Source organism: Heptranchias perlo, chromosome 26, assembly GCF_035084215.1.
Source record: "Heptranchias perlo isolate sHepPer1 chromosome 26, sHepPer1.hap1, whole genome shotgun sequence".
NCBI lineage: Eukaryota > Metazoa > Chordata > Chondrichthyes > Hexanchiformes > Hexanchidae > Heptranchias > Heptranchias perlo.
The window spans coordinates 6834533-6847594 of record NC_090350.1 but is presented as its reverse complement, the minus strand read 5'-3'; the positions used below and the strand labels follow the sequence as shown (position 1 = coordinate 6847594).

At 28.7% G+C, this 13062-nt stretch overlaps 1 protein-coding gene across 1 annotated transcript in view; it reads right to left on the bottom strand.

Annotated features, from left to right (window-relative positions):
* Positions 1-491, bottom strand: part of LOC137342492 (collagen alpha-2(IX) chain-like) — a 126714-nt gene extending 126223 nt beyond the window's left edge. The window contains exon 1 of the mRNA XM_068006385.1: positions 316-491. Within this exon, the coding sequence (XP_067862486.1) occupies positions 316-402 (87 nt within the window). The 5' untranslated portion in view covers positions 403-491. The remainder of the gene's footprint in view (positions 1-315) is intronic.
* Positions 492-13062: the final 12571 nt, after the last annotated feature.

Sequence of the window (13062 nt, the reverse complement as noted above, 5' to 3'; positions counted from 1 at the left end):
TCCTGATAAACTTGCAGTGCAAACATAGGGATCGTCCCTCACTGGCCATTTAGGGACTCTGGCTAGTCTGCCCCTTACTTGTGACTGCCCACTCTCAAAAAGCCTTTCTGCAGAAGGCTGGATGTGAAGGGAACAGCAGAAAGTAATTCAGTGACCAAACCGCAAGGATTTTAGAAGAGTAAAGTTTAGATTGTTATTAAAATCAATTTCAATCACATTATCAAAAACTAAAAGACATTTTAAGATGTAAACAATTCTTCTAACCCAGGCTCTGCCACCAAACCATTGTGGCCATTCTCTCTCCCATGAACTTACTTGAGCTAAACACAAACAGATGACTTGTAGAAAAACTGCTAGCTGAAGGAGTCCAGGACGGGGCCAGACACCAGACAGGCTAGCCATGTTGAGTTGCGCCGTCTGGACAGGGACAAAAATAAAATCCACGCGTCTCTCCCTGGCTGAGACAAGCAGTTGGAGAATCCTGGAGAAAGATCGGACCAGCCCGGAGCATCAGAAAACCCAAATCCTCCTTCAGACCTGAGTGGAACACCAGCCCAGCCTGAGGGGAGGGGATAAGGTGAGGCAGCTCATGAATATGAAGCAGGTCAGGAACTGGACCAACTTCTCACACATTCCCAGAACATCCCAGAGGGGAGGGGATACTAGGAGACAGCTCATGAATATGAATGTCCCAGAGCTTGTGGCAATGTGATTGGTGGGAGAGTGAATTTATCAGAGTATATCCAATCAATGGAAAAGTTGCAGGTAGAAAGAAAATCAGAATAGTTTTTAATCAGAATTTTTAACATCATTGTGTGAAAACTAATTTGGTCTTGTCTCTTTAATATTTTACACAGGCAGGTAGCTATCCAAATGTGCAGCTCACCTGTAAGTTGTTTGTCTTAAAACTTCATGGAAAAACCATCCCAGTTACAACTTTGGGCCAAGAATCCCACCCCCCACATTGTCTCCCCCAGCCAGCCTATATCCACTGTGGAAATGCATAAAGAGATACCTGACCATATTAATGTCACAATGCATGAAGAGATATTTGACCATATTAACTCTTTGTTAGCTCATATAATAGGTTAGCTACAGCACACACATGGAAGCACAATTGTGTAATTACGTTTAAGCCTTGGTATGTTGATAATTAAGTTAGCTGAGCAGGTGCTTAGTACCGTCTGGCCCCCCCTAGCAGATAAGGGTATTGCTGACTACAAAAATATAATGAGAATACAGTTTCTTGAAAGGCCATGTGGCCTTGAGACTGACTTCAGCCCTACTGATAACCAGGACAGAAATGTGGGGAGGATGAGAATGCTCAGGCCTACGAGGCCTACGTGCCAAGATAAAAAAGGGCTATGGACATTCGGAGGGGGCAGGCTCACTACTTGATTGACCAACTACCTGAGCCAATAAAGAATGTATGTGTACGCCCATATCCTGTAGCAGATGGGCGTTCTTATTGAACTGTATAAATATGAGCTGTTTCACTGACTCGAGGAAGCTGTACCTTCAACCATTGTTTGGAGGTGCTCCTCCCTTGTATACAAGTTTCTTAATAAATTCTCGCTTGTCTGAATTAAGTGTTTGGGTGTTAATGCATTGTATAGAATAAGTAATATTAAGTTTAAGTTTTCGACACCACCTGTTGCCTCTGTCCCAGTGTGATGTTGTTTTCGTATCTTCACACCTTTCCCTGGGATAGTGGGAGGATTCACAGGCTGACAGTGTAGAAACTTAATATTACTTATTACTATACAATGCATTAACACCCAAACAAGTAGTACAAAGAGAAACTTTATTGAACCCCAACTTGTATACAAGTGGAAGAGCACCTCAAGCAAAGGTTGAGGGTACAACTTCGCCGAGTTCAAGAAACAGCTCACGTTTATACAACTCAGTAACAACGCCCACCTGTCACAGAATATGGGCGTACTCGTACATTCTTTATTGGCTCAGGTAGTTGGTCAATCAAAATAGGGAACCCACCCTCGAGTTCCCATAGCCATCTTGATACCTTGCACGCAGGCCTGGGAAAGTGCTTTTCCCTACATTTCTGTCTTTTATTATCAGTAGGTCTGTAGCTAGTCTCAAGGCTATATGGTCATTTATTCTTGTAGACAGCTACCTCTCTATATAAAGGGAGGACAGCTTTCAACGTGAGAAACAAAGTAATTACACAATCGTGCTTCTATGTGTTTTCGTGAGAAATTTTATTATGCGAGTTAAGTGAATTAATAGAGAGTTAATATGGTCAAGTATCCCTTCATGCACTTCCACAACAGGCTGCAACGTGAATGCTCCTTCCATGGCTGTAACCATCATATCAGTTGATTGGGGGGGGGGGTCAGTCCTGTATAGCAGAGGGTTTTATGGGCTTCCATAACCCATACAATGAGGGGGGGTGGTGGCCACTCATACCCACCGGACATGAGAATCCCGCTGGATGTCAACTCAGAATTCAGAGCTGGAGCTCCGGTCTCCACTCCCCGGGACTGTCTGGAGCTCCGGTCTCCACTCCCCGGGACTGTCCGGAGCTCCGGTCTCCGTGACTGTCTGGAGCTCCGGTCTCCACTCCCCGGGACTGTCTGGAGCTCCGGTCTCCGGGACTGTCTGGAGCTCCGGTCTCCACGACTGTCTGGAGCTCCGGTCTCCACGACTGTCTGGAGCTCCGGTCTCCACGACTGTCTGGAGCTCCGGTCTCCACGACTGTCTGGAGCTCCGGTCTCCACGACTGTCTGGAGCTCCGGTCTCCACTCCCCGGGACTGTCTGGAGCTCCGGTCTCCACTTCCCGGGACTGTCTGGAGCTCCGGTCTCCGGGACTGTCTGGAGCTCCGGTCTCCACGACTGTCTGGAGCTCCGGTCTCCACTCCCCGGGACTGTCTGGAGCTCCGGTCTCCACTTCCCGGGACTGTCTGGAGCTCCGGTCTCCACGACTGTCTGGAGCTCCAGTCTCCACTTCCCGGGACTGTCCAGAGCTCCAGTCTCCATGACTGTCTGGAGCTCCGGTCTCCGGGACTGTCTGGAGCTCCGGTCTCCACGACTGTCTGGAGCTCCGGTCTCCACGACTGTCTAGAGCTCCGGTCTCCACGACTGTCTGGAGCTCCGGTCTCCACGACTGTCTGGAGCTCCGGTCTCCACGACTGTCTGGAGCTCCGGTCTCCACTCCCCGGGACTGTCTGGAGCTCCGGTCTCCGGGACTGTCTGGAGCTCCGGTCTCCGGGACTGTCTGGAGCTCCAGTCTCCACGACTGTCCGGAGCTCCGGTCTCCGGGACTGTCCGGAGCTCCGGTCTCCATGGTGAGGGACTTCAGTTATGTGGAGAGACTGGAGAATCTGGGGTTGTTCTCCTTAAAGCAAAGAATGTTAGGGAGAGTTTTAATAGAGGTGTTCAAAATTCTGAGGGGTTTTGATGGAGTAAATAAGGAGAAAGTGTTTCCAGTGGCAGAGGGGTCGGTAACCAGAGGACACAGATTTAAGGTGATTGGCAAAAGAGCCAGAGGGGAGATGAGGAGAATTGTTTTTACACAGCGAGTTGTTATGATCTGGAATGCGCTGCCTGACAGTGTGGTGGAAGTAGATTCAATAGTGACTTTCAAAAGGGAATTGGATAAATACTTGAAAGGGAAAATTTGCAGGGCGACGGGGTAAGAGCAGGGGAGTGGGACTAATTGGATAAGTCTTTCAAGGAGCCGGCACAGGCACGATGGGCTGAATGGCCTCTTCCTGTGCTGCATCATTCTATTAGACAAAAAAGGATTTTTCTCAACAAATCAAAATCACGAATATTAAATTGCTTCTTTAAAAACCTTCCGTACTTCTCCCTTGCTCAGAGATGCAAAATACAATATTGTGTAAAAGTTAATACAGATTATAATACAGATTATAATACAGATTATAGTACAGATTGTAATATAGATTATAATACAGATTATAACACAGATTATAGTACAGATTATAATATAGATTGTAACATAGATTGTAATACAGATTATAGTACAGATTATAGTACAGATTGTAATATAGATTGAAATACAGATTATAACACAGATTATAGTACAGATTGTAATATAGATTATAATACAGATTATAACACAGATTATAGTACAGATTATAATATAGATTGTAATATAGATTGTAATACAGATTATAGTACAGATTGTAATATAGATTGTAATACAGATGACTGTACAAATTATAGTACAGATTATAATAAAGATTGCAATACAGATTATAGTACAGAATATAATATAGATGATAATGGATTGTAATATAGATTATAATACAGATTATAGTACAGATTATAATACAGATTATAATACAGATTATAGTAAAGATTATAATAGAGATTATAATACAGATTATAGTACAAATTATAATACAGATTATAGTACAGATTATAATACAGAATATAGTACAGATTATAATACAGATTATAATACAGATTATAGTACAGATTATAATAGAGATTATAATACAGATTATAGTACAGATTATAATACAGATTATAGTACTGATTATAAAACAGATTATAATACAGATGATAGTACAGATTATAATACAGATCATAATACAGATTATAGTACAGATTAGAATACAGATTATAATATAGATTTTAGTACAGATTATAATATAGATTATAATACAGATTATAATATAGATTCTGGTACAGATTATAACACAGATTATAATATAGATTATAGTACAGATTATAATATAGATTATAATACAGATTATGATATAGATTATAGTACAGATTATAATACAGATAATAATATAGATTATAGTACAGATTATAATACAGATTATAGTACAGATTATAATATGGATTATAATATAGATTATAGTACAGATTATAATACAGATTATAGTACAGATTATAATACAGATTATAGTAAAGATTATAATACAGTTTATAGTACAGATTATAATACAGATTATAATACATATTATAATAGAGATTATAGTACAGATTATAATAGAGATTATAATACAGATTATAGTACAGAATATAATACAGATTATAACACAGATTATAGTACAGATTATAATACAGATTATAATATAGATTATAGTACAGATTATAATACAGATTATAGTACAGAATATAATACAGATTATAACACAGATTATAGTACAGATTATAATACATATTATAATATAGATTATAATACAGATTATAGTACAGATTATATTACAGACTATAATAGAGATTATAATACAGATTGTAGTACAGATTATAATACAGATTATAATAAAGATTATAATACAGAATATAATACAGATGATAGTACCGACGTTAATATAGATTATAATAAAGATTATAATACAGATTGTAATATAGATTATAACACAGATTATAGTACCGATTATAATACAGATTATAATTCAGATTATAGTACAGATTATAGTACAGATTATAATATAGATTACAATACATATTATAGTACAGATTATAGTACATATTATAATATAGATTATAATACAGATTATAGTACAGATTATAATTCAGATTGTAATATAGATTATAATAAGGATTATAATATAGATTATAATACAGATTATAGTACAGATTATAATTCAGATTGTAATATAGATTATAATAAGGATTATAATATAGATTATAATACAGATTATAGTACAGATTATAATATAGATTATAATTCAGATTATAGTACAGATTATAATATAGATTATAATACAGATTATAATGCAGATTGTAATATCGATTATAATACAGATTGTAATATAGATTATAACACAGATTATATTACAAATTATAATACAGATTGTAATATAGATTATAATACAGATTGTGATATACATTATAATACAGATTATAGTACAGATTGTAATATAGATTATAATACATATTGTGATATAAATTATAATACAGATTATAGTATAGATTATAATATAGGTCATAATACAGATTATAGTACAGATGATAATATAAATTATAATACAGATTATAGTACAGATTTTAATACAGATTACAGTACAGATTATAGTACAGATTATAATATAGATTATAGTACAGAGTATAATACAGATTATAGTACAGGTTATAATACAGATTATAGTAAAGATTATAATACAATTTATAGTGCAGATTATAATACAGATTATAATACATATTATAATAGAGATTATAGTACAGATTATAATAGAGATTATAATACAGATTATAGTAAAGATTATAATACAGATTATAGTACCGATTATAATACAGACTATAATAGAGATTATAATACAGATTATAGTACAGATTATAGTACAGATTATAATATAGATTATAGGACAGATTATAGTACAGATTATAATAGAGATTATAATACAGATTATAGTACAGATTATAATACAGATTATAATAAAGATTATAGTACAGAATATAATACAGATTATAGTACCGACGTTAATATAGATTATAATATAGATTATAGTACAGGTTATAATATAGATTATAATAAAGATTATAATACAGATAGTAATATAGATTATAACACAGATTATAGTACAGATTATAGTACAGATTATAATATAGATTATAATACATATTATAGTACAGATTATAGTACAGATTATAATACAGATTATAATACAGATTATAATACAGATTATAGTACAGATTATAATATAGATTATAATACATATTATAGTACTGATTATAGTACAGATTATAATATAGATTATAATACAGATTATAGTACAGATTATAGTACAGATTATAATACAGATCATAGTACAGATTATAATTTAGATTGTAATATAGATTATAATACAGATTATAATATAGATTATAATACAGATTATAGTACAGATTATAATATAGATTATAATTCAGATTATAGTACAGATTATAATATAGAATATAATACAGATTAAAATGCAGATTGTAATATAGATTATAATACAGATTATAATACAGATTACAGTACAGATTATAATACAGATTGTAATACAGATTACAGTAAAGATTATAGTACAGATTGTAATATAGATTATAATACAGATTGTGATATACATTATAATACAGATTATAGTACAGATTGTAATATAGATTATAATACACATTGTGATATACATTATAATACAGATTATAGTACAGATGATAATATAGATTATAATACAGATTATAGTACAGATTATAATACAGATTACAGTACAGATTATAATATAGATTATAGTACAGATTATAATACAGATTATAGTACAGGTTATAATACAGATTATAGTACAGATTCTAATATAGATTATAATACAGATTATAATACAGATTATAGTACAGATAATAATACAGATTATAGTACAGATAATAATACAGATTATAATATAGATTATAGGACAGATTTTAGTACAGATTATAATAGAGATTATAATACAGATTACAGTACAGATTATAGTACAGATTGTAATATAGATTATACGACAGATTGTGATATACATTATAATACAGATTATAGTACAGATTGTAATATAGATTATAATACACATTGTGATATAAATTATAATACAGATTATAGTATAGATTATAATATAGGTTATAATACAGATTATAGAACAGAAGATAATATAGATTATAATACAGATTATAGTACAGATTATAATACAGATTGTAATACAGATTATAGCACAGATTATAATACAGATTGTAATACAGATTATAGTACAGATTATAATACAGATTATAATGGATCATAATATAGATTGTAATACAGATTATAATACAGATTGTAATCGAGATTATAATACAGATTATAATCCAGATTATAGTACAGATTATGGTATGGATTACAGTACAGATTATAATAAAGATTGTAATATAGATTATAATACAGATTATATCATAGATTATAATACAGATTGTAATACAGCTTACAGTACAGATTATAGTACAGATTGTAATATAGATTATAATACAGATTGCGATATACATTATAATACAGATTATAATATAGATTGTAATATAGATTATAATACAGATTGTAATACAGACTATAGTACAGGTTATAATATAGATTATAATACAGATTATAATGGATTGTAATATAGATTATAATACAGATTATAATCTAGATTATAATGCAGATTATAATACTGATTATAGTACAGATTATAATCTAGATTATAATACAGATTACAATCCAGATTATAGTACAGATTATAATATACATTATAGTGTCGATTATAATACACGTTGTAATACAGATTATAGTGCAGATTATAGTACAGATTATAATACAGATTATAATTCAGATTACAATATAGATTATAAAACAGATTGTAATTTCGATTATAATACAGATTATAGTACAGATTATAATACAGATTGTAATATAGATTGTAATACAGATTATAGTACAGATTACAGTACAGATTATAATACAGATTGTAATATAGATTATAATACAGATTGTAACACAGATTATACTACAGATTATAGTACAGATTGTAATATACATTATAATACAGATTATAGTACAGATTGTAATATAGATTATAATACACGTTGTGATATACATTATAATACAGGTTATTATACAGATTATAGTACAGATGATAATATAGATTATAATACAGATTATTGTACAGATTATAATACAGATTACAGTACAGATTATAGTACAGATTATAATATAGATTGTAGTACAGAATATAATACAGATTATAGTACAGATTATAATATAGATTATAATACAGATTATAATGGATTGTAATATAGATTATAATACAGATTGTGATATACATTATAATACAGATTATAGTACAGATTGTAATATAGATTATAATACACATTGTGATATACATTATAATACAGATTATAGTACAGATGATAATATAGATTATAATACAGATTATAGTACAGATTATAATACAGATTACAGTACAGATTATAATATAGATTATAGTACAGATTATAATACAGATTATAGTACAGGTTATAATACAGATTATAGTACAGATTCTAATATAGATTATAATACAGATTATAATACAGATTATAGTACAGATAATAATACAGATTATAGTACAGATAATAATACAGATTATAATATAGATTATAGGACAGATTTTAGTACAGATTATAATAGAGATTATAATACAGATTACAGTACAGATTATAGTACAGATTGTAATATAGATTATACGACAGATTGTGATATACATTATAATACAGATTATAGTACAGATTGTAATATAGATTATAATACACATTGTGATATAAATTATAATACAGATTATAGTATAGATTATAATATAGGTTATAATACAGATTATAGAACAGAAGATAATATAGATTATAATACAGATTATAGTACAGATTATAATACAGATTGTAATACAGATTATAGCACAGATTATAATACAGATTGTAATACAGATTATAGTACAGATTATAATACAGATTATAATGGATCATAATATAGATTGTAATACAGATTATAATACAGATTGTAATCGAGATTATAATACAGATTATAATCCAGATTATAGTACAGATTATGGTATGGATTACAGTACAGATTATAATAAAGATTGTAATATAGATTATAATACAGATTATATCATAGATTATAATACAGATTGTAATACAGCTTACAGTACAGATTATAGTACAGATTGTAATATAGATTAGAATACAGATTGCGATATACATTATAATACAGATTATAATATAGATTGTAATATAGATTATAATACAGATTGTAATACAGACTATAGTACAGGTTATAATATAGATTATAATACAGATTATAATGGATTGTAATATAGATTATAATACAGATTATAATCTAGATTATAATGCAGATTATAATACTGATTATAGTACAGATTATAATCTAGATTATAATACAGATTACAATCCAGATTATAGTACAGATTATAATATACATTATAGTGTCGATTATAATACACGTTGTAATACAGATTATAGTGCAGATTATAGTACAGATTATAATACAGATTATAATTCAGATTACAATATAGATTATAAAACAGATTGTAATTTCGATTATAATACAGATTATAGTACAGATTATAATACAGATTGTAATATAGATTGTAATACAGATTATAGTACAGATTACAGTACAGATTATAATACAGATTGTAATATAGATTATAATACAGATTGTAACACAGATTATACTACAGATTATAGTACAGATTGTAATATACATTATAATACAGATTATAGTACAGATTGTAATATAGATTATAATACACGTTGTGATATACATTATAATACAGGTTATTATACAGATTATAGTACAGATGATAATATAGATTATAATACAGATTATTGTACAGATTATAATACAGATTACAGTACAGATTATAGTACAGATTATAATATAGATTGTAGTACAGAATATAATACAGATTATAGTACAGATTATAATATAGATTATAATACAGATTATAATGGATTGTAATATAGATTATAATACAGATTGTGATATACATTATAATACAGATTATAGTACAGATTGTAATATAGATTATAATACACATTGTGATATACATTATAATACAGATTATAGTACAGATGATAATATAGATTATAATACAGATTATAGTACAGATTATAATACAGATTACAGTACAGATTATAATATAGATTATAGTACAGATTATAATACAGATTATAGTACAGGTTATAATACAGATTATAGTACAGATTCTAATATAGATTATAATACAGATTATAATACAGATTATAGTACAGATAATAATACAGATTATAGTACAGATAATAATACAGATTATAATATAGATTATAGGACAGATTTTAGTACAGATTATAATAGAGATTATAATACAGATTACAGTACAGATTATAGTACAGATTGTAATATAGATTATACGACAGATTGTGATATACATTATAATACAGATTATAGTACAGATTGTAATATAGATTATAATACACATTGTGATATAAATTATAATACAGATTATAGTATAGATTATAATATAGGTTATAATACAGATTATAGAACAGAAGATAATATAGATTATAATACAGATTATAGTACAGATTATAATACAGATTGTAATACAGATTATAGCACAGATTATAATACAGATTGTAATACAGATTATAGTACAGATTATAATACAGATTATAATGGATCATAATATAGATTGTAATACAGATTATAATACAGATTGTAATCGAGATTATAATACAGATTATAATCCAGATTATAGTACAGATTATGGTATGGATTACAGTACAGATTATAATAAAGATTGTAATATAGATTATAATACAGATTATATCATAGATTATAATACAGATTGTAATACAGCTTACAGTACAGATTATAGTACAGATTGTAATATAGATTAGAATACAGATTGCGATATACATTATAATACAGATTATAATATAGATTGTAATATAGATTATAATACAGATTGTAATACAGACTATAGTACAGGTTATAATATAGATTATAATACAGATTATAATGGATTGTAATATAGATTATAATACAGATTATAATCTAGATTATAATGCAGATTATAATACTGATTATAGTACAGATTATAATCTAGATTATAATACAGATTACAATCCAGATTATAGTACAGATTATAATATACATTATAGTGTCGATTATAATACACGTTGTAATACAGATTATAGTGCAGATTATAGTACAGATTATAATACAGATTATAATTCAGATTACAATATAGATTATAAAACAGATTGTAATTTCGATTATAATACAGATTATAGTACAGATTATAATACAGATTGTAATATAGATTGTAATACAGATTATAGTACAGATTACAGTACAGATTATAATACAGATTGTAATATAGATTATAATACAGATTGTAACACAGATTATACTACAGATTATAGTACAGATTGTAATATACATTATAATACAGATTATAGTACAGATTGTAATATAGATTATAATACACGTTGTGATATACATTATAATACAGGTTATTATACAGATTATAGTACAGATGATAATATAGATTATAATACAGATTATTGTACAGATTATAATACAGATTACAGTACAGATTATAGTACAGATTATAATATAGATTGTAGTACAGAATATAATACAGATTATAGTACAGATTATAATATAGATTATAATACAGATTATAATGGATTGTAATATAGATTATAATACAGATTGTGATATACATTATAATACAGATTATAGTACAGATTGTAATATAGATTATAATACACATTGTGATATACATTATAATACAGATTATAGTACAGATGATAATATAGATTATAATACAGATTATAGTACAGATTATAATACAGATTACAGTACAGATTATAATATAGATTATAGTACAGATTATAATACAGATTATAGTACAGGTTATAATACAGATTATAGTACAGATTCTAATATAGATTATAATACAGATTATAATACAGATTATAGTACAGATAATAATACAGATTATAGTACAGATAATAATACAGATTATAATATAGATTATAGGACAGATTTTAGTACAGATTATAATAGAGATTATAATACAGATTACAGTACAGATTATAGTACAGATTGTAATATAGATTATACGACAGATTGTGATATACATTATAATACAGATTATAGTACAGATTGTAATATAGATTATAATACACATTGTGATATAAATTATAATACAGATTATAGTATAGATTATAATATAGGTTATAATACAGATTATAGAACAGAAGATAATATAGATTATAATACAGATTATAGTACAGATTATAATACAGATTGTAATACAGATTATAGCACAGATTATAATACAGATTGTAATACAGATTATAGTACAGATTATAATACAGATTATAATGGATCATAATATAGGTTGTAATACAGATTATAATACAGATTGTAATCGAGATTATAATACAGATTATAATCCAGATTATAGTACAGATTATGGTATGGATTACAGTACAGATTATAATAAAGATTGTAATATAGATTATAATACAGATTATATCATAGATTATAATACAGATTGTAATACAGCTTACAGTACAGATTA